Raw genomic sequence first — 24,749 nt, 5'->3', positions numbered from 1 at the left:
TTCCATTCCATTGGATACACCCCAAATTAGATGGAATGAAAAATTGGAAGAATGAATGGTATTGGATGGAATGGGTTCCATCACACTCCATTCCATTCCATTCATTTTTTATAAAACCAAAACAATGGAACATGGTTCCATTCCATTCCATTCCATCACTCTCCATCAATCCAAACATAGCCTAATCATTCAATAATTAATCTAAGTAATTTTTACTTTATAAAGAACTAAACTTATTCCCACGTATATACGTGTTAGATTTAGCCACGAAAAGGAGTATGTGAGAAAACGACGATGATCTTTATATTTTTCGAGCAGTGCATTTTATTCAAATTCTTACGCACGCTCCGTTCCGTTCCGTGAAACCAACGGTAAAATAATAATTAAAAAAATAATAAAACCTCCCTCTTCTTTCTCTCTCCATCTCTATCTCTTTCATTTTCTCTGTTGCAGTGTTTTTGAAGCGAAGATAAAAAGCCAAATTGCACTTGCACGCTCTTTTTTCCTTTTCTTTTTTTATTATATTTCATTTCATTTTCATCTTCCCTCTCGCCGGCAACTGCACCTGCCGATTACAAATCAAAACGAAACAACCCAACTCTCTCTCACTCTCTCTCTCTACAATTCGTTACGCATTCTTCGAGATCGTCAGGGTTTGAGTGCGAACAACAATGTCATCAGAGGAAGAAAAGTTGTTGAAGGAAGCAAAGAAACTTCCATGGGAGGATCGTCTTTCTCACAAAAACTGGAAAGTGCGAAATGAAGCCAATATTGATCTGGCTTCTCTCTGTGACTCAATCACCGATCCTAAAGACCCTCGCATCCGTGAATTCGGTTAGTGTAATTCCTGTTTTTCATTTGTTAGGGTTTTTTCGTTTTGCGTTTATCGATCTATGAATTATGGATCTGGATACGGTTTTATTTGGTGAATGTTGCTGTGAATTTTGAATTGGATCTTGACTTCTGTGTTTTTTTATTTGAATTTTGAATTTGCTAGGTCATTTTTTTAAAAAGACGGTGTCGGATTCGAATGCTCCGGTGCAAGAGAAGGCACTTGATGCATTGATTGCTTACTTGCGAGCTGCAGATGCTGACGCTAGCAGGTGATAATTTCATAATGTTTATCATTATTCTTCATATTTAATTGCATGTTCTAGTGTGAGTTCGGATTTGAATTTGAATTTTGGAGCAGGTTTGGGAAGGAAGTATGCGACGCGGTTGTGGCTAAATGTCTGACAGGAAGGCCAAAGACAGTGGAGAAAGCTCAGGCAGTGTTCTTGCTCTGGGTGGAATTGGAGGCTGTGGATGCGTTTCTGGTACTCTTCTTTATGTGTATTTCATTTCATTGCCGTTGAATGATTTTCTACTGTTTATATTCCTTTCTGCTTGGAGTTCGTGTCTAGGTGACTGGTGGGTTGCTCATATGTTTTCAGTAGCGAGGGTTGCACTTTTGATTCTTAAAATGTAGTTAGTTTCAGCAATTAGAATGTGCGTGGAAAACTTGTTTGCATACATGATTACAATATAAACTTGCGGCCTATCTTGGTTGTGTACCGGTTCGTGGGGAAGTAAACTTGTGGTGAGTTTGTTTGATGGTAGAAGAGGTTTGTTTTGCTTGAGCTGATTATTTCCAATTTTGTTTTCACTTGTGGCATTTGCACAATGACAAACTCTCCCTCTATCTCCTGGCAAACGATTCAATACAAGGACTTCATTTATCATTTACGATCACGGTGTCAGATATTCTTATTAAAATTGTATTCTTAAGTTCCTGCCTCACTTATGATTGAATTGAGTGATTGGTCTCTGGTAACTGGTTTTTGCAAAATCTGTAACTTGTATTTCATATCCCATAGTGAAAATATTTTGACGTTTACTGGTGCATTTGATTTATTTTGTAATTTTGTTCAAAATCTAGAGTGTTTAAACTGATGCGAGTTTAGGAATTAAATGGAAAAAGTATATTGTCTCAGTTCTCTAGAGAGTGGATGACATTGTTGAGGTTTGATCCTCTTGAATAATGGTTGTTAGTCTCAATTAATAATATGGCATTTCTTTTGACGAAAATATATATTGTAGAGCCCCATTTCTGTTGGAACATACACAAAAAAAAAGCCCCCTTTCTGTTGCATTTTACAAGGTTATATGGCTTTTGAATTCAATTAGTCCTGTTTCCCATTACCCCGATATGGCAATTCTTTTCCATGAAACTATATATTTTATGGCTCCATTTCTAGAGATTAATGACTTAGGCCCCGTTTGGATTGAGCTTATGAAAAAGAGCTTATGCAAATAAATAAGTCTTTATCTTAATTCCTAAGTTCTCAAACGAAAATCGTACCTTCATCAACTGTTTTTTCATTAACTTTATTAACAAGCTTATAAATAATACATAAAGACATTTATTTGTATAAGCTGTCTTGCATAAGCTCTAAAATAAGCTAGGAAGAAATGGCTTTGCACCCACTTGTCATACATCTCTTTTTCTACTTTTCTTATGGTTTTTAGTAATTTTTAAGATGCAGAGGTGAACAAGTTTATTTAACTTTAAATCTTAATAAGTTTCTACATAAAATAATTAAGGCTCTGATCCCCCCAAACTGTTGAATTCATATAGTCTTTTTCCACTTTCACTGTTTTTAGTTTATTCTATGTTTCGGGTTATTAAGATACTTTGGGGGTTTAGTTTACATACCAATAACTTCACATCTACTAGTCATGCTTTTCGTCCTTTCATTATTAAGGCTCTTGGTAATTTTAGGATGCAATGGAGAAAGCGATAAAGAACAAAGTTGCTAAAGCAGTGGTGCCTGCAATAGATGTTATGTTTCAAGCTTTAAGGTTTGGAATCTCGTTGCAAAATCTATAGTAGCTGTTTCTATTTTGTTACTATCATATAATGATATACTTATCTGTCTTCACACTGCTAGTGAATTTGGATCTAAAATTGTGCCCCCAAAAAGAATTTTGAAAATGCTTCCGGAACTCTTCGATCACCAAGATCAAAATGTTCGCGCATCCTCTAAAGGGCTGACTCTTGAACTTTGTCGCTGGATCGGTAAAGATAATGTTAAATCAATCTTGTTTGAGAAAATGAGAGACACAATGGTAAGCTTATCTGTTCCTCTTAGTTATTTGATTTATTATATTCTCCTCCTAATATAAACTGTAAATTTTCCAATTCCTTTTTATTTATTTATTTATTTTTTTTTTGTAGAAAAAAGAGTTGGAAGCGGAAGTTGTAAATGTTACGGGAATAGCAAAGCCAAGCCGTAAAATAAGGTAGATATCTGAGTTTTCAGTGCACTTATAACATCCATTCTTGTTCTTTTTTTCTTCATATCTTCAAAAGATTTTTTTTCCAGAGATTTGTGGATGTCACAATGCTGTTTGGACCCTTGAAACAATTTTTAATGCTAGAGCTGAACATGAAAATATTGTACAGTCTTTAATCTTTTTGTCAATTTAGTGGAGATCGAGCAATGTGGACCTAAATATAGATCATACTTAAATTTTATTCCTTTAAAAGTTTTGCATATCCACGGTAGATACTAAAATATTATTTAAAAGAAATGGAATAACTAAATGTTAGACCATCTGCTGCCAATGAACAAAACTATTAAAAAATACTTTCTTGCTGTTTTAAATGTGACATTTCACTCGAGCCAGATTTCCGGCGTGATTTTTTATTAAGTCTCAAAATTTTAACTTGCTCCCTGACAATTGAAACTCATTTTATCTAGCCAGATAAGGGTTTACAATAGCTGATGACAGGATCCACTGGATTGTAATCACACATTTGTCTAATTTGAATCTTTTGCTTACTATATGTTGGTGTTTAATTGTTAATAACCATATGAGGATAATACCATCTTAATATATATTCCACCATTTTTTAGATCCGAGCAAGACAAGGAACCTGAACAGGAAACTATATCTGAGGTTGTGGGTGCTGGCCCTGCTGAAGAATCCGGGTCCGATGGTATGTAAATTGATGTTTTAGATGGAGCATGCTCTCTTTTATCAGATATGGTTTGTTTTTCATCTGTGACACTAACATACCTACCTGTTTGCAACTATTATATTGTCAGCTCCTCAAGAAATAGATGAATACGAGCTTGTTGATCCGGTTGATATTTTGACTCCTTTGGAGAAATCAGGATTTTGGGATGGAGTGGTCAGTTCTTCTCTGCTACATCTCTCTCTCTCTCTCTCTCTCTCTAAATACATAACTTTTTATCACATGAATCTGTCTCATTTTTTTCCCCTTTTAATCTTATTAAATCTTTAGAAAGCTACCAAATGGCTTGAAAGGAAGGAGGCTGTTGGTGAGCTGACAAAGCTTGCATCAACAAAAAGAATTTCCCCTGGTGATTTTTCTGAAGTTTGTCGGACCTTAAAGAAGGTATTACACATGTTTAATGACAATGAAAATGTTTGGCTTTTTCCTAGTTAAGCTTGTACATTGTTTGGTAGGATCTACATTTCCACTCAAATATTGTATCTGATTTCTAATGAATCGGACGATAATTATAATATATGCTGTGTTGAAGATCAAGTGAGATTGGCAACTGAAATATGATCTAAAGGATTGAGACATAAAATATTTCAATACTAGTGACGTTACTGCATCATTTTTCTTTTAATTTGATTCTATTTATGTTTCACTTGTGTAGAGTACTCTGCTATTTTGTACCTTTCCATTTTTATAATTGCTGTGCTGTTTCTTTTTGAGAGCCCTTTCTCTTAAAAAGTTAGCACTTGCCTGTGCTAATGGAAGCTTTGAACTTGTCTGGGCTGAAATGCTTTAAAGGTTGTTTGTTTTGAGTGCACCATAAAGTTTGTAGTAAAATATTTTATTCTGTTCTGGCTTTTTATGCAAGACAGAGGTTATTTGAATAAAAATGAACATTATTGTCGCTGTGTTTGTACTTGCATCTGCTCAGTCATTGATGCATGTTTCTAGAACTAACCCATTATATTTTGCTTGCAGCTTATTACAGATGTGAATATTGCTGTTGCTGTTGAAGCTGTCCAGGCTATTGGCAATCTTGCTCGTGGATTAAGAACCAATTTTTCTGCGAGCTCTCGTTTTTTATTGCCTGTTTTACTTGTAAGTACTATTCAACAGCCATTGTTATTTTGTTATTAACCTTACCGGTTGAGTACACTTCTCTAATAGTTTTAGAAACTTCATGTCTTTGTTGGTTCTCTATTTTGTACCCATATTTTTGATGTGTCTCAATTACATTTCTGTGTAATCAATTCATTTTTTATTTTCCAACAATTGGTTAACTGGTTAACGTGTGATGGTTTTGAGAGTATGATTTTTTCATTTTGATTTGAATTGCTCACCGGTATACATCCCCCACATGCATTACCATGTTGAATCTTGTTTTTGGCTTTGAGAAAGTTGGTTGTCTTCTGTCTTGAACGCCTTTAGAGGTGGTAACAGGGGAATTATGCTTCTATCGTTCATGGAAGTTTTTGTTAAAGTAAATAGTTATTTTGTCGCATGAATTGTTGATTCCTCTTTGTGAAATAATGTCTACTTAATGTGTTTCTTTCTTTAATAGGAAAAATTGAAAGAGAAAAAACCTACCATGACCGAGGCATTGTCTCAGACTCTTCAAGCGATTCATAAAGCTGGATGCATTAGTCTTGTTGATGTTGTTGAAGGCAGGTTCCCCCCCCCCCCCCATCATGATTATTTTCGAGCTTTATACTTGGCTTGGAATTCAAATTTCAATTTCTACTAGTTAAATGATTGAATATTGTATTTACAGACACTTAGACTCTGCTGCTTTATTTTTTCTTCACAAAACCTGTCCATGATTTTACCCTTTTTTCTGATGAAAATTAGTTCTGAAACCGAAGATTACATGATTAATCCTACAATTAACCCCAGAAATTCGAAGAATATCTATTTTTGATGTATGTGCTCCTTGGAAAACATGATTGTAAATTCCTATCTGTATGTATATATTCCATAAATTTATATTGCTATTTTAGTACCCATATCAATGACTCCTGGATCCTGATGAGTGTTTCATGTTATTGTTTGTATTCTGTTGGTTGTGTTGTGCTTTAGGTTATTGTGTCGTTGCTTTCTGTTAGTGTTGTACTTTTGCTTCTTATTGAGTATTTTGTGTTTGATTTGTTATAGATGTTAAGATAGCCACAAAAAACAAAGTTCCCCTTGTGCGATCATCAACAATGACATGGGTTACATTTTGCATTGAAACAAGTAACAAGGGTATTATCACAAAGGTGCATAAGGATTATGTGCCAATCTGCATGGAGGTGAGTTTTGTTGTGCTTTATATTTTTGTTCTGTTGACAGGTTATGATTTTCTTGAAAAATATTGTTCACCAGATTAAGTCCGCTTGATTTAAATGCTAGTTTAGCACCCCTCTTTTTCATAGTGTAGGACTGTTCAGAAATAGATGTATTCTATGAAGCACGGATACGGACACGAACACCGTACACAACACGGACACTGACACGCTGACACATCTAATAATTTGAAAAAATCACAAAATTCAGTGTAATTACAAGTGTCGGTGTCGGACAAGACGTGTGTCCGACACCGGGACACGCCTAATCCGAGGAGTGTCCGTGCTTCATTTGATTAAAATTGTGTTCATATGTCTTGTGGCTGGTAATTAAGTTCTGTTGAACTCAGTAAGCTGTAATTGTTTCTGTCTGGTACTTTTGTTTATTACTTTGCAAACACTGAGATTTGAATCTTGCAGTGTCTAAATGATGGCACTCCTGAAGTGAGGGATGCCGCCTTTTCAGCATTGGCAGCAATAGCAAAGGTAATTTTTTTTTTCCATTAAATTTGCATGCATGTTTATTAGATTGCTTTTGCTATTGAGGTTTTGAGCAATTGTAATCTTCATTCTTCTGCAGTCGGTTGGCATGAGACCTCTAGAGAGGTCACTGGAGAAACTTGATGATGTTAGAAGGAAAAAGCTTTCAGAAATGATTTCAGGTTCTGAAGATGCTGTGCCCGGTGGTTCTTCTACAGGTTTGTAACTTTTTCTCACAGGATATTGAATACTATTGGATGGGAAGGGGAACAGGCAAAAGAGGACAGTGCAGATAGGTTAGGTTGCCCGATAGGGGTCTATGCTTTAGTCTACAAGCGATGCTTATTTATTATATAAACCAGGCGAAGACTTTCCAAAGTTTATTTATAGGTAAAAAAAAGTAAATGTAAATAATATTAAAATTATATTTTTAAATATGTGAAAATCATATACTTACCCTTTTAAAGATTTATGCATGTCGTCCTGCATATAAGACTTGAGGCTATAAGTTTATTGAAACGAAAAGTTATGTCTTATTTGAAGACCTTTTTAGAGACTTTTATGTTATGCTAGAATTTCAAATGGGTAGGATTGATCTTAGCCCTGTATTATTATAAATAAGACAGACCATGATTTTAGAAAAGATTATCCCACTTCGAATTTTGTAGTTTGATGTTTGTTTGCAGAATTTATTTTGTTGGTTTGTTTTTCCTTTTACCTACATTTAGATACAATGAATGACATATCTAAATGCCTATATATGAAATAAGTCTTCAAATCAGCTAACCGGTTAGACCGTGCTCTTAAAGAAGTTTTGCCAGGCCTAAGATAAACCTATGAAATGTAACATGTTACAGGCCTTGCCTTGAACTTTTAAAACAGTTCAGTCTATTCAAGCTAAGCCTACATCCATCACCATAAATGCTTGGAAGGCAGGGGTATCCTATGCAATTTACAATCCTTGTTTACTAATTGATAGTGGATTGTGTATCTGAGGTGAATACAGATGGAATTTAGCCTTTCAAATAAAACTTCTGCCTTACCCATCATGGGCCTACAAGCAGTAGTAAAACAATTGCGCAAAAGCGCCCCCTTATTGGCAAGAAACTTCAAGGAAAATAGATTTGAAGGAGATGCAGAATAAGATACCACCACAAGCTCCAAATTGCCCCACCTTTGTGTGAAGTATTTTTCCCGAACTCTTAAATTGAATTTAGAAGCTGTATATTGTCCTGCATCCCCTGAAATATGTTCTATGATGCACCACCTGATGTAGCTGAGTTCTTTGTCAAAATAGGGAGATGAGATTCAGAGTCATATTGAGTGAGTATCACTTACTAATAACCTTGGGCTATTGGAGTATACAAGGCCTAGTCCCTTTGATCACTGCGTGCCTTTTCTTAGGACCACTTTCTCAAGTTGGAAGGTGGAACAAATTGACCTTTATTGTGCCTTTTAATCCCTATGGAGTGATGTTATTAACAAGTATTAAGTTCTTAAAATTATTCTGATCATCACATTTCAAAGTATTCCTCAATCTGACATTAGGTACTTGTAATTGCGTAAGGCAGTTCTTGTCAATTGTCTGCGGCATTGGAAAATGAATTTCACTAAATCTTGTGTAACTGGAATTTGTTTTAAGCTTCCAAGTTTATTTGTTTCTATAATTTGCTTGATTTTTAATTGTAATTTAATTATTTGCTTCGAAACTTAAAGTACTTGTTGGAGTTTTTTGCTGACACTTGATAATGCTATTTCAGTTTCTGTGCAAAATGCACGTGCAAGTGCCTCATCTACAGAGGTGAGTGTATCTTTTATCTTTTAGTTTAATAAATCTGGGTTTTAGTTTCATTTCTTTAGTGCATTGTACTGGGTGATTATTTTTTGACATGCAAGATGTTTGTTTTTCAATATGTTGTTTAAAGTATTCTTCTGCCAAACATCCTTTATTTAGTTACCACCCTCTCTTCAAAACTTGGTACCATGAATAAAATGTATTGTGAGACTTTGCTGTTGACAGTGCTTGGGAAAACAAATGCTAGTTAGTTGTACAGGAATTTGTGGAACATTCTAAAAAGAGAAAATGAACAATTTATAATTGTTGAAGTTTACAACTGTAAAGGTTTCTTTGGAGACGTACACTCATTATTCCTTGATTTACATACAGACTGGTGCACCTGTTAGAAGTGCTGCAAGTATGCTTAGTGGAAAGAGACCTGTTCAGTCAGCTGTAAGTAGCATCTTCTTGCTTGTAATTAAGCATTTTTGATGCATGTGGTGACATAGTCTTTTGAATATTTTACACATTCCAGCCCGTCACCAAGAAAGGGGGGGCTGTAAAGTCGGGTACAAGCAAGAAAGTAGACGGAGTTTCACAAAAGGCTTCAAAATCGATTGAAACACCCGAAGATGTTGAGGTAATATAATATTTGTTTGTGTTCTGTCTCTCTGATTTGAATCAGCTGCAACAGTTTATCACGTGATTTACTAATGACGGTTTATACAACCTTTGTGTATCTAAATGCATGCAGCCCACTGAGATGGGTCTTGAAGAGATTGAAAGCCGAATAGGTTCTCTTCTACAGTCAGATACCATCACTTTATTGAAAAGTGCTGTGTGGAAGGAGCGTCTTGAAGGTTGGAAATCATCAATTCAGTTTTGTGATTTTGTTTTATAAACATTGGAGGAGGAATGATGTTGGAAGTAAGATCGATAACTTGGTTGAGGATCTAACCTCCAACGTCATTACACCCTCATACTAATTTGATAATTTATGCTTTGCTTTTGTATATCTTGGTACATTTTCCTGTAATTTTTCTCAGGTGTTTTGATTATTTATAATTTAGGCCTTTCTTGATAGTGATTTCATGATTGTGTGAAAGTAACATAGATCTTAGTATCTTTTGGCATTTTTTAGGCCTTGAAGATGTTTTATAAGTTGGAGTACAATAGAATGGTTTTGCATTTATCATATTTACTTCAATTTATTCTTTGTTGACATGTATTTTAGGTCTAGCCGTCTAGGGTATCTATAAGTAAATTATTTTTGTTGTTTTGAGCATCGTTGAATTTGGGTCTCTGTCTCATCCATTCTCAGAACTTTATCTTCTGATTTTTCCTTCAATGTCTTTTTGTAAATGCCATATGGGTAAGGCCACTGATCTTTGATTTTTGCAGCTATTTCTTCGCTGAAACAGCAAGTTGAAGGTTTACAGAATCTTGACCAATCCGTAGAAATATTGATTAGATTACTGTGCACCTTGCCTGGTTGGGGCGAGAAAAATGTTCAGGTTCAGAAGTATTTCCTTTTGGATTTTGAATGATTTTACATGTTTAGCTGTAGTTCAAAACAGCATGGATAGTCCAAGAATTTCATTAGCTCTTGTCATTCTTGAGCAGGTTCAACAGCAGGTTATTGAAGTTATCACTCATATAGCTTCAACTGCAACTAAATTCCCGAAGAAGTGTGTAGTACTTTGTCTTTCGGGTAGGTACTGTTGTTTTTTATTTTGACTTTACCAATAATCATGTCATTCTGATTTGACAGCCACATTTCTATTTCAATTTGTGTAGGATTAAGTGAACGTGTAGCAGATATTAAGACACGGGCACATGCTATGAAATGCCTCACTACTTTTTGTGAAGCAGTTGGTCCAGGATTCATTTTTGAAAGAGTAAGTATGGTTGTTCTTTAGGGGAAATGTCTTTTAATTATTAGGCGTAAGTGTGATCCAAGCTTGTCTATTTGAAAAATTTATGATCATGGGTTGAAATGCATGGATTTTTCCTTAGAGTTGTTATATTTTAAATATGATAAATTATGTAAGGAGGTTTTTCATTTTATTATTTGATAATTGCTAAATATCTGTAGATTTATGAGGTTAATCTGTCCTTAATACATGACTATGGTTATTGCTTCTGCTTAGAATATCATTTTTTTTGTCGAAGTGCATACTTTCCTTTTATTTTTTAATAGTATAAATGGCTTCTTTTTTTGTTAAAAGATGAAATATAGCAGTCTACTCCTTGCTTTTATTGCTTCTGCTTAGAATATCTTATGAAGACTGTTATTCTTATTGTAGGCCTACAAAATCATGAAGGAGCATAAGAATCCTAAGGTTCTTAGTGAGGGGATTTTGTGGATGGTTTCTGCTGTTGACGATTTTGGTGTATCACATTTAAAGCTTAAGGTCTGTTATCTGTTTATTTTTTTGGCAATTGCAGCTATGTTATCTGTGATTGCATGTATTTTAAATACTTCGATTTTTTATTTTTTTTTGGTTATAAAAAATTCTAAGTTTTGATGCGAGTCCTCTTTTGCAGGATTTAATTGATTTTCTTAAAGAAACTGGGCTGCAGTCAAGTGCAGCTGCTACTAGAAATGCTTCAATTAAACTCTTAGGTGTTTTGCATAGATTTGTTGGTCCAGGTGACTTTGCGTTGTCTTTTTTAATTTCCATCTCTCACTATTTATTTGGGTTAGATCTAATGCTTTTTCCCTTGTAGACATAAAAGGGTTTCTCACCGACGTTAAGCCTGCACTGCTGAGTGCTCTTGACACAGAATATGAGAAGAACCCATTCGAGGTATGTCGTGTTTGGTGCTGTATCTTCTATGCAGTATCATGATTTCTAATACTAATTTTATTAATTTATTGATTTGTTTTGTTTCAGGGAGCATCTGCAGTTACCAAAAAGACTGTCAGGGCATCGGATTTATCATCATCCGCGGTGGCTGGTGGGCTGGATAGCTTGCCTCGTGAAGATATTAGCGGAAAGATTACCCCAACTCTCTTGAAGAGTCTTGAAAGCCCCGATTGGAAGGTTTGTTTGAAACAATCTTGTATTAGATCACCTTTAGTTTTGTATTTTTCGCTTGTTTTTAACTGCCAGTAACCGAGCAAGTACAATTGCATTACATTTTGCTTAATGTAGGTTCGTATGGAGTCTGTTGATGCTGTAAACAAAATACTCGAAGAGGCTAATAAGCGCATTCAAGCAACTGGAACTGGTAACTCATTAGCATTAGTATTGTATTTTTTAAGGTTTTAAATTTGACTGTCTGCCCCTCCCATCTGCTTCATAGACTTGCATGCTTTATTTTATTAATTTTTTGAGTTTTATCCTGTTCATTTTAAAATTTGTCAACCTTTGAAATTGTTACTGAGTGATGATTGTTGTTACCAGGTGAGTTATTTGGTGCTCTTAGAGGACGGCTCTTTGATAGCAACAAAAACATAGTCATGGCTACCTTGACTACAATTGGTAATGTTGCATCTGCAATGGGTCAAGCTGTAGAGAAATCAAGCAAAGTTAGTGATTTCTGTTCTGATTTAGTATTTTCTTTCCAGTTGTTAATGTTCTATTTCCTTTTTCAAATGTTTAACTTTCTTGAAATGGTTTATTGCAGGGCATTCTGTCTGATATATTGAAATGTCTCGGTGACAATAAGAAGCACATGAGAGAATGTGTACTGAATACTCTAGACTCTTGGCTAGCTGCTGTTCATCTTGATAAAATGGTCTTTCCTTTCTCCTGATTTTGTATTCTGTTATTCTTCTTTTTTTGTCTTTTGCCTGAACATGATGTTACTGTAGGTTACATATGTTGCAATTTCTCTGGTTGATTCCAAACTTGGTGCGGAAGGGCGTAAAGATCTTTTTGATTGGTTGTCTAGGCAACTTTCTGGGTTAAGCAATTTTGCTGAAGCTGCACAACTGCTGAAGCCAGCCTCTTCTGCAATGGCAGTATGTTCTGGTTACTCAATCCTGACCGTCATTATCTAATCAGTTCTAATGCAAAATTTCCTTGGGTTTAAATTTATGATGGCTCCTTTGTGTAGGATAAATCCTCTGATGTTCGTAAGGCGGCAGAGACTTGCATTAATGAGATACTGAGAGTTAGTGGGCATGATATGGTATGTCCGATAATAATGCTGGTTTTTCATTCCTTGTTTCCCTAAGATTCATGTGATGCCAAACATAATTTAATTGCTTGTTTATTTAGATTGAAAAGATAGTTAAAGATATTCATGGACCAGCACAGGCACTTGTTCTTGAGAAGCTAAAACCCTATGGAGCTTTTCAAGGTGTGTTCTTCGGAAGCCAAGCTTATTTTCCTACTCATGTTTGATGCTTAAATTGCTAACTATTTTGCCTTTTATACTTGAAATTTCTTACCCCCTACCCCTAACGTGCGTCCTCAGAGTCATTCGAGCCAGCCACCAGATCAGCTTCAGTGGGAGTAACATCGAAAGGTGTTACGAAGGTTGGGAAATCAACTGCCAACGGTGTTTCAAAACCTGGAAATAGATCTGTATCTTCGGTATGTTGAGTTTTCCTTTGTTGATTACTCTTTTGTTTGTTTGAATTTCTAACTGTAGTTTCATCATTTAGCGGGCCGGGGCAATAAAGGGCACTAAATCTGAACAAATATCTGCACAAGATATAGCAGTTCAAACTCAGGCCTTGCTAAATACCAAGGATTCAAATAAGGTATTGTTAGCTGAAGTATTTACCAAACATTACTTAAAAACTTCAATAGATATATGGTTTAACGGCCAATTTTCTCACATGCAGGATGATAGAGAGAGATTGGTTGTTCGAAGGTTTAAGTTTGAGGATCCACGGATTGAGCAAATTCAAGATCTTGAGGTGACCTGTTTGAGGAATTAGGAGTTATCATGCATAACTCAAGTTTCCTATAATTATTGAATTTTAATAAATGGTTGCGTTTTTCAGAATGATATGATGAGGTATTTCAGAGAGGATTTACATAGGAGACTCTTAAGTGCAGATTTTAAGAAGCAAGTTGATGGACTTGAAATTCTGCAGAAGGTGCCGTTCTTTTCACATTTTTAATAAGTTGTGCGCTTTTCAAGTGTTGAATGTACTGTTAACTATACAATCTTCTACTGCACATCACAGGCACTTCCATCCATTGCTAAGGAAGTTATAGAAGTTTTGGACATTCTTTTGAGGTGGTTTGTATTGCAGTTCTGCAAATCAAACACAACATGTCTATTAAAGGTACAGTTTAGTTTTCCCTTCTGTTTTCACCGTTACTTTCAAATTTCTCCTCCTCCTATCTTCTTTGGTTATGAAGGGTTTATGGCCATGTTTGGATTAGCAACTTAATTAAGCCTTTATGGCATAAGCATTCATCAATATGTGTAATCTATTTCTATAACAAAAGTTAAAATAAAGTCAAACTATTTTCATAAGGGTTAAAAGAGTCCTATGTCGGACAAAATATGGCATGAACATGTGTTTATAAGTGGAGGCCATCCTCACCTCACAAGCCAGTTTTGTGGTGTTGTGTTGGGCCCAACCATGATTTCTAAGAATAAGCGCTATCATGGAGAGCATATGGAAATAAGCTAAAAACAGGTAACATTTATGCAATTTAATTACCCAGGTGCTGGAATTTCTTCCTGAGCTGCTCGACACTTTGAAGGATGAAGGGTATTCTTTGACAGAGTCTGAAGTTGCAATCTTTCTTCCTTGCCTTGTAGAGAAGGTTTGTTTTAACAAATTTGATAGTTGGCATCACAGTAGACATCAATATCTCAGCAATTTGTGTTTTTGTCAGTTTATTAATTTTTGGTTTAGGTATATGTAAGTAGGTGTGAGTAGCGAACTTTCTTGGGTGCTACAAAAAATGACGAATTTAATTTACAAATGAAAGTAAGTAAAAGTCTGATATTTTGTAATTGTTGCAGTTAGGGCATAACATTGAGAAAGTACGTGAAAAAATGCGGGAGTTGACTAAACAATTTGTTGTAGTTTATTCCGCATCCAAATGTTTCCCTTATATATTGGAGGGGTTGCGCTCTAAGAACAACCGAACTCGAATTGAATGTGCTGATCTTGTAGGATTTATTCTTGATCATCATGGGGCAGAGGTATCGTTGCTAACACATCTAGTGAATTACTGTTTTCAGTATTATTTTAGATATTTACTCCTTGCATTATGTGGACAGATTAGTGGGCAACTGAAATCATTGCAAATTGTTGCAAGTTTAACGGCCGAACGGGATGGGGATATTAGGAAAGCTGCCTTAAATGCACTTGCCACTGGTTATAAAATTCTCGGTATGGCATAACCCTGCACAAATTCATCTTCATGGAACTTGTAAAAAATTTGTTCTCGCCCTTTTCTATTATTTTTCTGAGGTTGAAAAGGAAATTTATTTGTAAGAAAGTATATCTGCATCATTTAGTTGACTTGGGCTCCCGTGTTTCCTCCTCTATACTTAAACTACACGACTCATTCAGTCATTTATATCCTTATCTATGGATGAAGTGATAATTTTTCAAGATTTAAGATGCAAAAATTTATTTATTTAATTATTATTATTATTATTTTTTTATCATAATACCTTTTGGCCTGTCTGAGTAGTTTTCCTTCCATGACATTGCTATGCAGGTGAGGACATATGGAGATTTGTCGGGAAACTAACAGATGCTCAAAAAAGCATGTTAGATGATAGATTTAAGTGGAAGGTAAGTTCTTACCTTTCACATTTCTCCTCTCTTTTTGATATGCTGCATTACCGATGAAGGTGGTGTAATTTGACAGGTCCGGGAGATGGAAAAGAAGAAGGAAGGAAAGCCAGGGGAAGCTAGGGCTATTTTACGGCGTTCTGTCAGGGAAAATGGGCAAGTCTTTTCATTTTATGTTGTATAGTTAATGCATTATATATCTTCTAAGCTTTGATATTCTGATTGTGATCACCAAATATAAAATGAAGACATAAATATAACTAGATTGTTTTGAACCCTGATATTTCGTTAATATATTTGGTATGAGCCCTATCTAGCTTTTGTGAGAAGATTGATTTTCCTTTGTGACGATGAGTTCTAGAAAAGGCCAGAATGTTTACTCTTGAAATCTTATGTTTTAGTTTTATTAAGGTGTTAAATTTTTGTAGATTATCAACTTAAGAAGTTAAAATATTCTGAAGATTAGGGAATAGATGAGAAAAAGCTGGAACTTGCACTCATAGTTTAAAAATGATGATGATTAGAAAATGAATTAAGTTAATCTCTGTTTCTATGGTCAACATTTAAATTTAATATTCGAGATGTTCTTGCTTGAATTACCAGGTCTGATGTCGCAGAGCAAAGTGGAGAAATGGCTAGATCTCTTCCTGGTCCGTTATTGAGGTATGGAAATATTGTTGTTGAGTTTTTTTGTTCCTTCTTTTACCCCTAAATAACAACCCCCACCAAAAAAAGTACAATGCTTCTATTATTCTTAATCATCTTGCTTATTAATGTCAGGAGAAATTATGCTCAACCTGATAGTAACATTGAGAGACAATTGATGCCTCGTCCTGTGGCTGTTGCCAGTAGCCCCACTGATTGGAATGAAGCACTTGACATTATTTCTTTCGGTTCTCCTGAGCAGGTGGATGACATAGCAGCCTCTTGCTGTTATTTTGAATATCTTAATATTATTTGTGGGACAATAATTCTTGCATTAGTCATCCACTTTGAAAATTGGCAATTCTTTTCACACATATAGATACATGATACATTGTTGGAGTTTTTTTCCTATTCCCATTTTGGTTTTGGAAAATGGTGCTTTTACATCTGTTTTCAAAATAATTTCTGTGATGCAGTCTGTTGAAGGAATGAAAGTTGTCTGCCATGAGTTGGCTCAGGCGACTAGTGATCCAGAAGGCAATGCCATGGATGAACTCGTTAAGGATGCAGATAGGCTAGTTTCATGCCTTGCAGATAAGGCAAGATAGTTTTGTCGATAACTCCCCTTTGTTTGGAGAGAAATCATGAAGTATTAATGTTTCTTTTGCTATTTCAAATAGGTTGCAAAAACTTTTGATTTCAGTTTGAGTGGGGCTTCATCGCGGTCCTGTAAATATGTGCTCAACACTCTCATGCAGGTAAATGTATTTTCCGTTTTTCTTCAGTGTATATTGAGATTATTGCGTCTTTTAGTAATTGTTTCTATTTACAACCCCTTTACAGACTTTTCAAAATAAAAGATTAGCACATGCTGTAAAAGAGAGCACTCTTGATAGCCTCATTACAGAGCTTCTTCTGTGGCTCTTGGATGATAATGTTCCACGCATGGATGATGGAAGCCAGTTGTTGAAAGCATTGAATGTATTGATGCTTAAGATTCTGGTAAGAGACTTGCTTTTAATTGATTTATTTTATTTGCCCTTTTGTTTGAAATGAAACTTCATATCATGGTAGTAATGATAATGTGTTTTTTTATACTGAAAATAACAAATGCAAGTTAGTTTACTGACTAGTGATCATCATTACAGGATAATGCAGATCGAACTTCATCCTTTGTTGTCCTAATTAATCTTTTACGTCCGCTAGATCCATCGAGGTGGCCTTCACCTGCACCAAATGAGTCACTTGCTACCAGAAACCAGAAGTTTTCTGATCTGGTTGTGAAATGCCTTATCAAGCTTACAAAGGTAACTTGCCACCCAGTAGCAAAAATCTTAAATTATACAGTTCTATTGATAATTGACCGAATTTTTCATGTCAAGACTCAGCTGAAATTTACAAAATTACGTTCAGATAGACTTGATCTTTAAAACTTGGTTGCATTATTTCACATGCATTTTGATGCAATTCAGGTCCTTCAGAGCACCATCTATGATGTTGACTTGGATCGCATACTTCAAAGCATCCATCTGTACTTGCAAGACTTGGGAATGGAGGAAATTAGGAGAAGGTACATAGCTATAGCCATTGTTGTTGCATCGAGTTACTTCTATTTGACTAAATCATTTTTATAAAATGTTTCAATTTAACAGGGCCGGTGCTGATGACAAACCCTTACGAATGGTGAAAACTGTTCTGCACGAGCTTGTTAAGCTTCGTGGTGCAGCAATTAAGGGTCATCTCTCAATGGTTCCTATCGATACGAAACCTCAACCCATCATCCTTGCTTACATTGAACTTAATCTTGAGGTAGGCATTTGATTTTTTTGGGGGGGCTTTATATACATGTGTTAATATATGTTCTTTCTTACACTTAAACTTCAGACTTTGGCTGCTGCAAGAATGTTGACTGCATCTGGACCCGGGGGGCCAAACCATTGGAATGATTCAGCAACCAATAACTCAGCGGCTGGAACCCATTCTGCTGATGCCCAGTTGAAGGTATTTCTTAGTGTTTTGGGTATCACAATTAGTGCTCGGATGGCATGCATGCTTCCTTAGGCAATGGCATTTTCTATTTGTAAATTAAATACATCACGAATTTTTCAATAGTATAAACGTCTCTTATACATGAATATAATGGATAATTTTATGATGCCTTAAGGTGTGAATTAGGTTTGATTGTATTCTAATGTATAGAAGGTCGTAAAAACCTTCACATTATAGTCTACTAAAATAATCTATTTTATGCAAGAAATATTTTTGAATTTTTTGTCACCGATGTTTAGTTTTATTCCCTGCATTAAGTTTATCTTGAATAAAGTTAGGATGTACTTAATCTTTAGCTTTTATAATTAGTTTTTCAAACTTTTATGCTATTATACTTGGAAATTTAGTAATTAAAAGCATACTAGGTATACAATAATGCCACTTTGTGCTTTCTATGTCTATATATCTCAATTTAATCAGTTTTACCTGTTTTTTGTGCTTGTATGAGTTATTACATATATGATTGTAACTGCAATGACCTAACATTCATTGTCTTCTGTTTCTATACTTGAAAATAAATAAATTGCAGCAAGAGTTGGCTGCAATATTTAAGAAGATCGGGGAGAAGCAAACTTGCACAATTGGTCTATATGAACTTTATCGGATTACTCAATTGTACCCAGAGGTATCAAATTAAGTGTATATTCAAGTTTCATGTTATTTTTCACATATCAATAAACCTCTGGCTTGTATTCTTTTATTTATCTTATATTTGATTAAGGTTCTTGGTTTACCATAGGTTGACATATTTGATCAGCTTCAAAATGCCAGTGAGGCATTTCGCACTTACATCAGAGATGGTCTTGCCCAGGTTGATGAAAATACTTATGTGCTTAACTGAACCTGCATTATTATTTCTATGTTTATGATTGTGACGAGTACAGTTGAGTATTTGACAATTGGCAATTGATTTTAACATTTCGGCAGATGGCGAAGAATGCTGCAGCTGGAAGAACTCCGTCAAGCATGCCAATGCCGACTCCTCCACCAGCATCTTTAAATATATCTTCCCCAGATTTTGCACCCCTCTCTCCTGTAAATGCAAATTCATTGAATGACGCCAGATTAAATGTGAAATCCGAACCAACAAATTTCAATCTACCGCCATCATCATACAGTGAGGAGAATAGGGCTGTGAATGCCTTTGCATCGAGAGTGTTAAGTTCTGATTACACCTTAGGTGACCAAAGAAATGATAAATTTATGACCGGAGGTATGGTAAGTTTTGTTTTTCGTAATTGTTTATTTTAAAGAAAGAATATTGACTTGGAGAGGTTACTCAACTGCAGTAACAAGTGGGACATTGGATGCAATCAGAGAGAGAATGAAGAGCATGCAATTAGCAGCTGCTGCTGGGAGCACAGAATCTGGTACTAGGCCATTGACAAGTGTTAACGATAACTTTAACCATGGACTTCCTCATAGTCAGATTCCTCTTGCATCAGAACATGTTGGAGCTGAAAATACTTTACAAGGTGGGGTACATCCTGTAGATGAAAAAGCTTTGTCAGGGCTTCAAGCACGGATGGAACGGCTGAAAAGTGGATCCCTTGACCCTCTGTAGCGTGATTAAGGTAAAGGGAATTAATTTCCTTTCCTTCCCTAGATTTTGAGAACATATTTGCCACTGATGCTGTGGCATGCAATCATAATTTTTAATGCGGGTGGATATATATTGAATGTATAGTATAGTTGATAGAGCCGTTATCCATAAAACTACAGAGATTCTGATGTGGAAGAGAATCAGATGACCACGGCATTATTTCACCTCATCCTTTGTCCACTAGGCCTTTGTATATTGTAGCGGTGCTGTATGTTTGTGACAGGAATTATGTAGATTCGTCCATTCAATCCAATCACAACTATTTCAGTGGTGACAGGGTTTCCTGGGGTTGTATTTTTTAGCTTTGTCAGAGGAAATTTTGACATAGAATTGCATTTATTTATGCAAATGATTGTAGGACACAGTGTTTAATGTCCTTTCATTAACGTTTTGATTGTTTCATTTCTACATATTTTTTTACATTCAGAATTACTTTACTCCACGATATATTAGCCCACAAAACACAAGAATTAACTTCTTTTTTTACGGAATACAATTGTGGCTTCTAAGGTGAGGGTTCAATTAAGTCCCTCACTAATATACCGGTTCAATTAAGTTCCATTTAACTGTTGGATTAAATAAGTACATGCGATCTCTTTAGTTCTTTTCTCCCCAACATATCTCACTGCCACATGTAGCTTGCTCAAACCATGCCGATTCGTTGTCGCTGTTTCAGTTTCATTTTTCCCCATCACCATGTACTCATTCACTCATGAGTTTACAAACTATGCCTCGTAAGATTTTGCCAATTTGCCTTCAGATTTCAAATATCCATGAATGCTTCAAAGCAAGCCGCCAGTAAGTGGAAAATTCTAATTAATGATTACGAACAAGATGACATGGAAGGAAGGTGTTGTTGTGGCTAGGGGAAAAAATAATCTCTTTCTCACCTCAATTGAAACATCCCAGACGAAATACTGTACTGAAATCAAGTTAACAATCGTAGAGGAAATATCAACCAAAACAAAGTGATTACCAATAATGTCATACACTTTGTCGTTCTCTCTTTATCATTACAAGATAAATTGATGTTGAATTGAGCATCTGAGAATCCAAAAGCATTTGAATGAGATGATAAGAGATCTCTTTTGGTTGTATCATCAAATATTAGTTTGAATCCAACCATACGTTGCTTTGTTACCAATTATACTTTTATATTTATTAATTATTTAATCCTATATTGATGAAAAGAAAGTAAATAGATAAGTGGATCAAATTAGGGTATATTTAAAAAATTTAAATGGAATAAATACAATCGTGTTTGTCTAAAACAAATTTAAAAGAACAAGAACATGGAGTAATAGTTAATTAGTAAGATAATGAGAATAGGAAAAAAAAATCACAAAAAAAATCAATAAGATAATGTTCATTCTTTACTAAAAACCAGCCAAAACATGTTACGAATAGAGAATAGAGCACGAACATACTTATGATGTATTCAAATTTTTACTGCTAAATAGTACGTAAGTCTTTCATTTGAAATTTCACGAATTTTTTATTTTTTTAAAATTAAGTAGATTAAATTAAACATAAAAAAATACAACCACCTTACTAGAAATTTGGAAGAGAAGTATTTTAGAAATCAATTTCATCATGTGTTATAAAGCGTCAATTAAAAACATGTGTTAGCTTGGAAGAATCCGACAAGATTGATATAGAGGTGCTCATATAAGGTGAAACATTTCAAAATCCGCTCGTTCGTGAAACTTCGTAGACATTACAATCGTACCATTTATCATTTTCCTTTATCTTTTGTCAATAGAAGATTTGATGTCTCTTTTTTGTTCAATATCTTGGTATACTCTCTCTTATTATAAGTTGTTCAAGGTTTCAATACATAAATTTAAAATACAATTAATATCATAAGTACTAAATATAGTGTTCCATTATACTATGCCAAAAATTTAAAAAGAGGAGGCACTAATACTTATGCCAAAAAGGAACAGAGACACTAATACTTCATTATACTGTAAAAAGACATAAAATGAGATAGTTTTGTTAAGATGACGTATAGGAGTGAGGGACTATTAGTAGCATTTCGTAAATAAAATAAATAAATACCCAGATTTATTTAGAACATCTTCAATTTTTTTGAAAATTTCAAATAACAAAAGACTCGTCCATATTTTCCAGTTCCAGTAGGCATATGCTCATAAAGACATAAACAATCAATTGCTAACTTGAATAATCTTTGGAATTAGTTTTTTATACACTTCAAATCTAAGTACATTCATATTGATAATGCGTATGCTCCGCGAGTGTGCTCCTAGAATTCACTGGGAATTTTATCACAACTGTTCTCCGGTCTGCACATGATAAAAGACAATTTCACATAACTATAAACTAGAAGATAGTGATAAACATTGACACTAGAAAATAAACACCTACCAACATCTCATGATCTCCCGTGATTTCTTCTATCAACTCATATAGTGGTTTGTTAGCACTGTTGGGAACAAGAGCCGCAAACGCGGCTGGTTTTAGTCCTGCATAAAACAATTTTCAAATTGCAGTAATTACATGTGAACACTAAACCAGTAGATCTATCATTCATGCACAGAAATGTGCCAAACTGAGAGAAATATTTATGATTTCAATGTTAACAGACCAAAAGGCATAATTGATAAGATCAATGTGTTAAACTTAAACACTTCAGCACTGAACAGATTTTCTATACCAGTTTCAGGGAAAGCATCAACGAACATCATCGTCTCCTCTCCACTTAAACCAGATAAGAAACATATTCGTGGAAGTGACTTGTCTATCTGCAATGCAAGGCACAAAATGCTGAACATGTGCAGAGATTTGAATATAATTTAGGAATGTAAGGGATGTCATCTCACTACTTAAGAAAAGAGAAATATTGCTACACGCTAAAAAGGTCTTCGAACATTAGAAACATATTTATTAACTAACATCATTTAGTCGTTGCTACAAAGTTCTTGATTGGTATGCTTAGAAAATTAGATTTTATAATCACTCTAGACAAATGATAATTCTCCATAAATTTGATATCGGAAAACCTATAATCAGTTAACCATGAGCACCTGCTTAAAAATTGATGCAAATAAATGATGAAATTATAAGAAATGGCTGTCAAAAATCACAATGGAGAAGCTTATTCTCATCACAAATTCATTTCTACAAATCAATATATCTGTTAGTACAAAACTACAAATTCATGAACAGATTTAGAAGGAGCACAAGTTAGATGAAAATAGTACATCACTTGGTGTTCAAAAAATTCTACCTTGACCTCTTCTAAACTCTCTTGTGTTGTATGCATTACATCCCAAAGTGAATGCGTAAGCATGTCCTTGGTACAATAGATGACCTACAATGCAATGCAATATGTTACATTTTCTATTATTTTTTTAAGAGTAGCTTATTGCATTATCGAGGTCAAAGAAGTCACCATAGATTGAAAGAAGTAGTTGTTATGCATCGGAACAATCTTTGACCATTAAAGTGGAAAAATCTTTGTTTATTCAGACTGTTGGAAATAATAATCAAATAACTAATCTCTCTCTCCCTGCTATTAATAGGATTTTACTTATTGATCTTGCTTTGCGAATAAAATATGAACATAAAAGACATTAAATAAGATGTTTGTTACCTTCAGGAATTCACCCTCTAACTCTTTCAAAAACTGTTGAATCTGCACAAGCTCAAATAAACTATGATTGAATGACCCATTTGGAAAGATGTAAAATAATATAGTGGCTAAGTAATTGAATGCTAATATATCTAGAGAAAGATGTCACTAGATAATCATTGTAAGCTTCTGCCTATATCCATTTTGTAATTCACTATAAGCAAACAATAATACTATTATAAAGTAGACTTCATGCTGTACTTGTAACATTTTACATGTAGAAATTTCCTTAGTATAAAATTTTTCAAGAAGAGTTGCTCTATCAATCATTTTGGGTCATCTTGAAAGCATAGACAATAATCAGAGCAATGATTGACTTAGAAATTCATGTATGTTGATCAGGACGGACACACACTTAATATTACGGGATACAAAAGAGAGATCGAGGAAAAGGCACAGCTGAAGGCATTTCTAAATCATTTGATTAAGGTAAAATCTATCAAGACTAACAAAGTATATGAATCTACAACAACATTTCTTTACAAGGATTATCATATCCTATTGCATGGATGATGGTAATATCACCTTAAAATGTTCATCTGCTTCAAATCCCAACAACAATAAGGCCTGCAAAATAAAAGAAACCCCTGCGCTTAGCTACGTATGAATGGGTTCGACAACCATTCTAAGTTTTGGTCCTAATTAAGTTAGATTGATTGAAAATTCTTTCACAAAAAAAAGTTACTCAAATTAGACTCTCAAAGGTAAATACATATAGTGAGGACAAAGTATCCCCCATATGAGATTTCTGCAGAAGTGTTTATGTTGAAAATCATTTGGTCATGACAGATAAACATCACATTTCAAATGAGTGAAAACTAACCATGACTTACAGGTGGACCGTATCTAGGATCCTCAACATTTATAGGAACAAATTTTGAATCTTCAACTAACTCATTAGGAAGTCCTGCATGATAAGCAAATAACTTTCAAGGAATGAGAATATAAACTAAAGCAACAAGACCATCCATCCATGTTTGGATAAATAGTTTAATCAAGTTCAAGTGTTTATAACATGAAGTACACATCATACAAGTTCTTATGTATAAAGTCAAATTATTTTCATAAGTTATCCAACTCATGGAAATAAGCTGAAAATAACTTATGTTATACACTCAAATAAGACAAACCTTCAGAGGATGCTCTTATTGGAGTCCAGTTGAGCTTATTATTAGATTTAGAGTTGAAGGTGGAACAAGAAGAAGGTGAAGAAGACATTGAAACATGGGAAAACATGGAACATGAAGGAGGCATTCGGGCGTGACATCTCAACCAGCTGCAGTTCGTAGAGATTCCAAGGCCAAATGACATCATCATTTTGCTTCTTCTGCAACTTTCCTAAATTCTTTTATTTTATCCGTTTGCTTCTACGTGCACACTCATAAATACATTACAGTGTTTTATATCTATCCATTTATTGTGATCTAATAACAATGTTTAATCTCTGCCATATTAACCAGTCAAAAAATATGTGTAA

The 24,749-nt window shown here is 34.7% G+C and overlaps 2 protein-coding genes across 4 annotated transcripts; one reads left to right on the top strand and one right to left on the bottom strand.

Moving 5' to 3' along the window:
• The first annotated feature begins 428 nt into the window (after positions 1 to 428).
• Positions 429 to 20,025, top strand: LOC25484923 (protein MOR1). 2 transcript variants are annotated; one of them, XM_024785208.2, is made up of 54 exons: positions 429 to 834; positions 998 to 1,103; positions 1,193 to 1,316; positions 2,762 to 2,841; positions 2,931 to 3,108; positions 3,218 to 3,282; positions 3,900 to 3,982; positions 4,092 to 4,177; positions 4,292 to 4,405; positions 4,994 to 5,113; positions 5,577 to 5,679; positions 6,167 to 6,303; positions 6,757 to 6,822; positions 6,917 to 7,034; positions 8,577 to 8,617; positions 8,984 to 9,046; positions 9,129 to 9,233; positions 9,348 to 9,453; positions 9,995 to 10,107; positions 10,217 to 10,304; positions 10,391 to 10,491; positions 10,900 to 11,007; positions 11,141 to 11,246; positions 11,324 to 11,403; positions 11,491 to 11,640; positions 11,752 to 11,827; positions 12,004 to 12,128; positions 12,227 to 12,337; positions 12,414 to 12,563; positions 12,659 to 12,733; positions 12,823 to 12,904; positions 13,022 to 13,140; positions 13,212 to 13,310; positions 13,395 to 13,469; positions 13,557 to 13,652; positions 13,743 to 13,844; positions 14,233 to 14,334; positions 14,537 to 14,719; positions 14,798 to 14,909; positions 15,244 to 15,320; positions 15,397 to 15,476; positions 15,924 to 15,983; positions 16,101 to 16,227; positions 16,442 to 16,564; positions 16,646 to 16,723; positions 16,809 to 16,967; positions 17,114 to 17,272; positions 17,438 to 17,535; positions 17,618 to 17,774; positions 17,850 to 17,966; positions 18,544 to 18,639; positions 18,754 to 18,825; positions 18,942 to 19,232; positions 19,304 to 19,446. In XM_024785208.2, the coding sequence occupies exons 1-54, from the start codon at positions 672 to 674 to the stop codon at positions 19,304 to 19,306; spliced, it is 5,808 nt and encodes a 1,935-aa protein (XP_024640976.1). In that variant the 5' UTR covers positions 429 to 671; the 3' UTR covers positions 19,307 to 19,446. The 2 variants fall into 2 exon arrangements, with proteins under 2 accessions (XP_024640976.1, XP_013469442.1); XM_013613988.3 differs by having other exon boundaries at positions 430 to 834; positions 18,942 to 19,227; positions 19,304 to 20,025.
• Positions 20,026 to 21,683: 1,658 nt separating this feature from the next.
• LOC25484922 (uncharacterized) lies at positions 21,684 to 24,671 on the bottom strand. Of its 2 annotated transcripts, none has more exons than XM_024785191.2 (8): positions 24,403 to 24,671; positions 24,096 to 24,179; positions 23,798 to 23,859; positions 23,234 to 23,275; positions 22,868 to 22,951; positions 22,295 to 22,382; positions 22,006 to 22,103; positions 21,684 to 21,923 (listed from the first exon to the last, which is right to left on the bottom strand). In XM_024785191.2, exons 1-8 carry the CDS (start codon positions 24,587 to 24,589, stop codon positions 21,906 to 21,908), a joined length of 663 nt encoding a protein of 220 aa, XP_024640959.1. In that variant the 5' UTR covers positions 24,590 to 24,671; the 3' UTR covers positions 21,684 to 21,905. The 2 variants fall into 2 exon arrangements, with proteins under 2 accessions (XP_024640959.1, XP_013469441.1); XM_013613987.3 differs by having other exon boundaries at positions 21,741 to 21,923; positions 23,798 to 23,839; positions 24,106 to 24,179; positions 24,403 to 24,669.
• Between the last annotated feature and the right edge of the window lie 78 nt (positions 24,672 to 24,749).

The sequence above is a fragment of the Medicago truncatula genome, chromosome 1, assembly GCF_003473485.1.
Source record: "Medicago truncatula cultivar Jemalong A17 chromosome 1, MtrunA17r5.0-ANR, whole genome shotgun sequence".
NCBI lineage: Eukaryota > Viridiplantae > Streptophyta > Magnoliopsida > Fabales > Fabaceae > Medicago > Medicago truncatula.
Note: the sequence above shows the minus strand (reverse complement) of the source record. Positions and strands in the feature narration are given on the sequence as shown.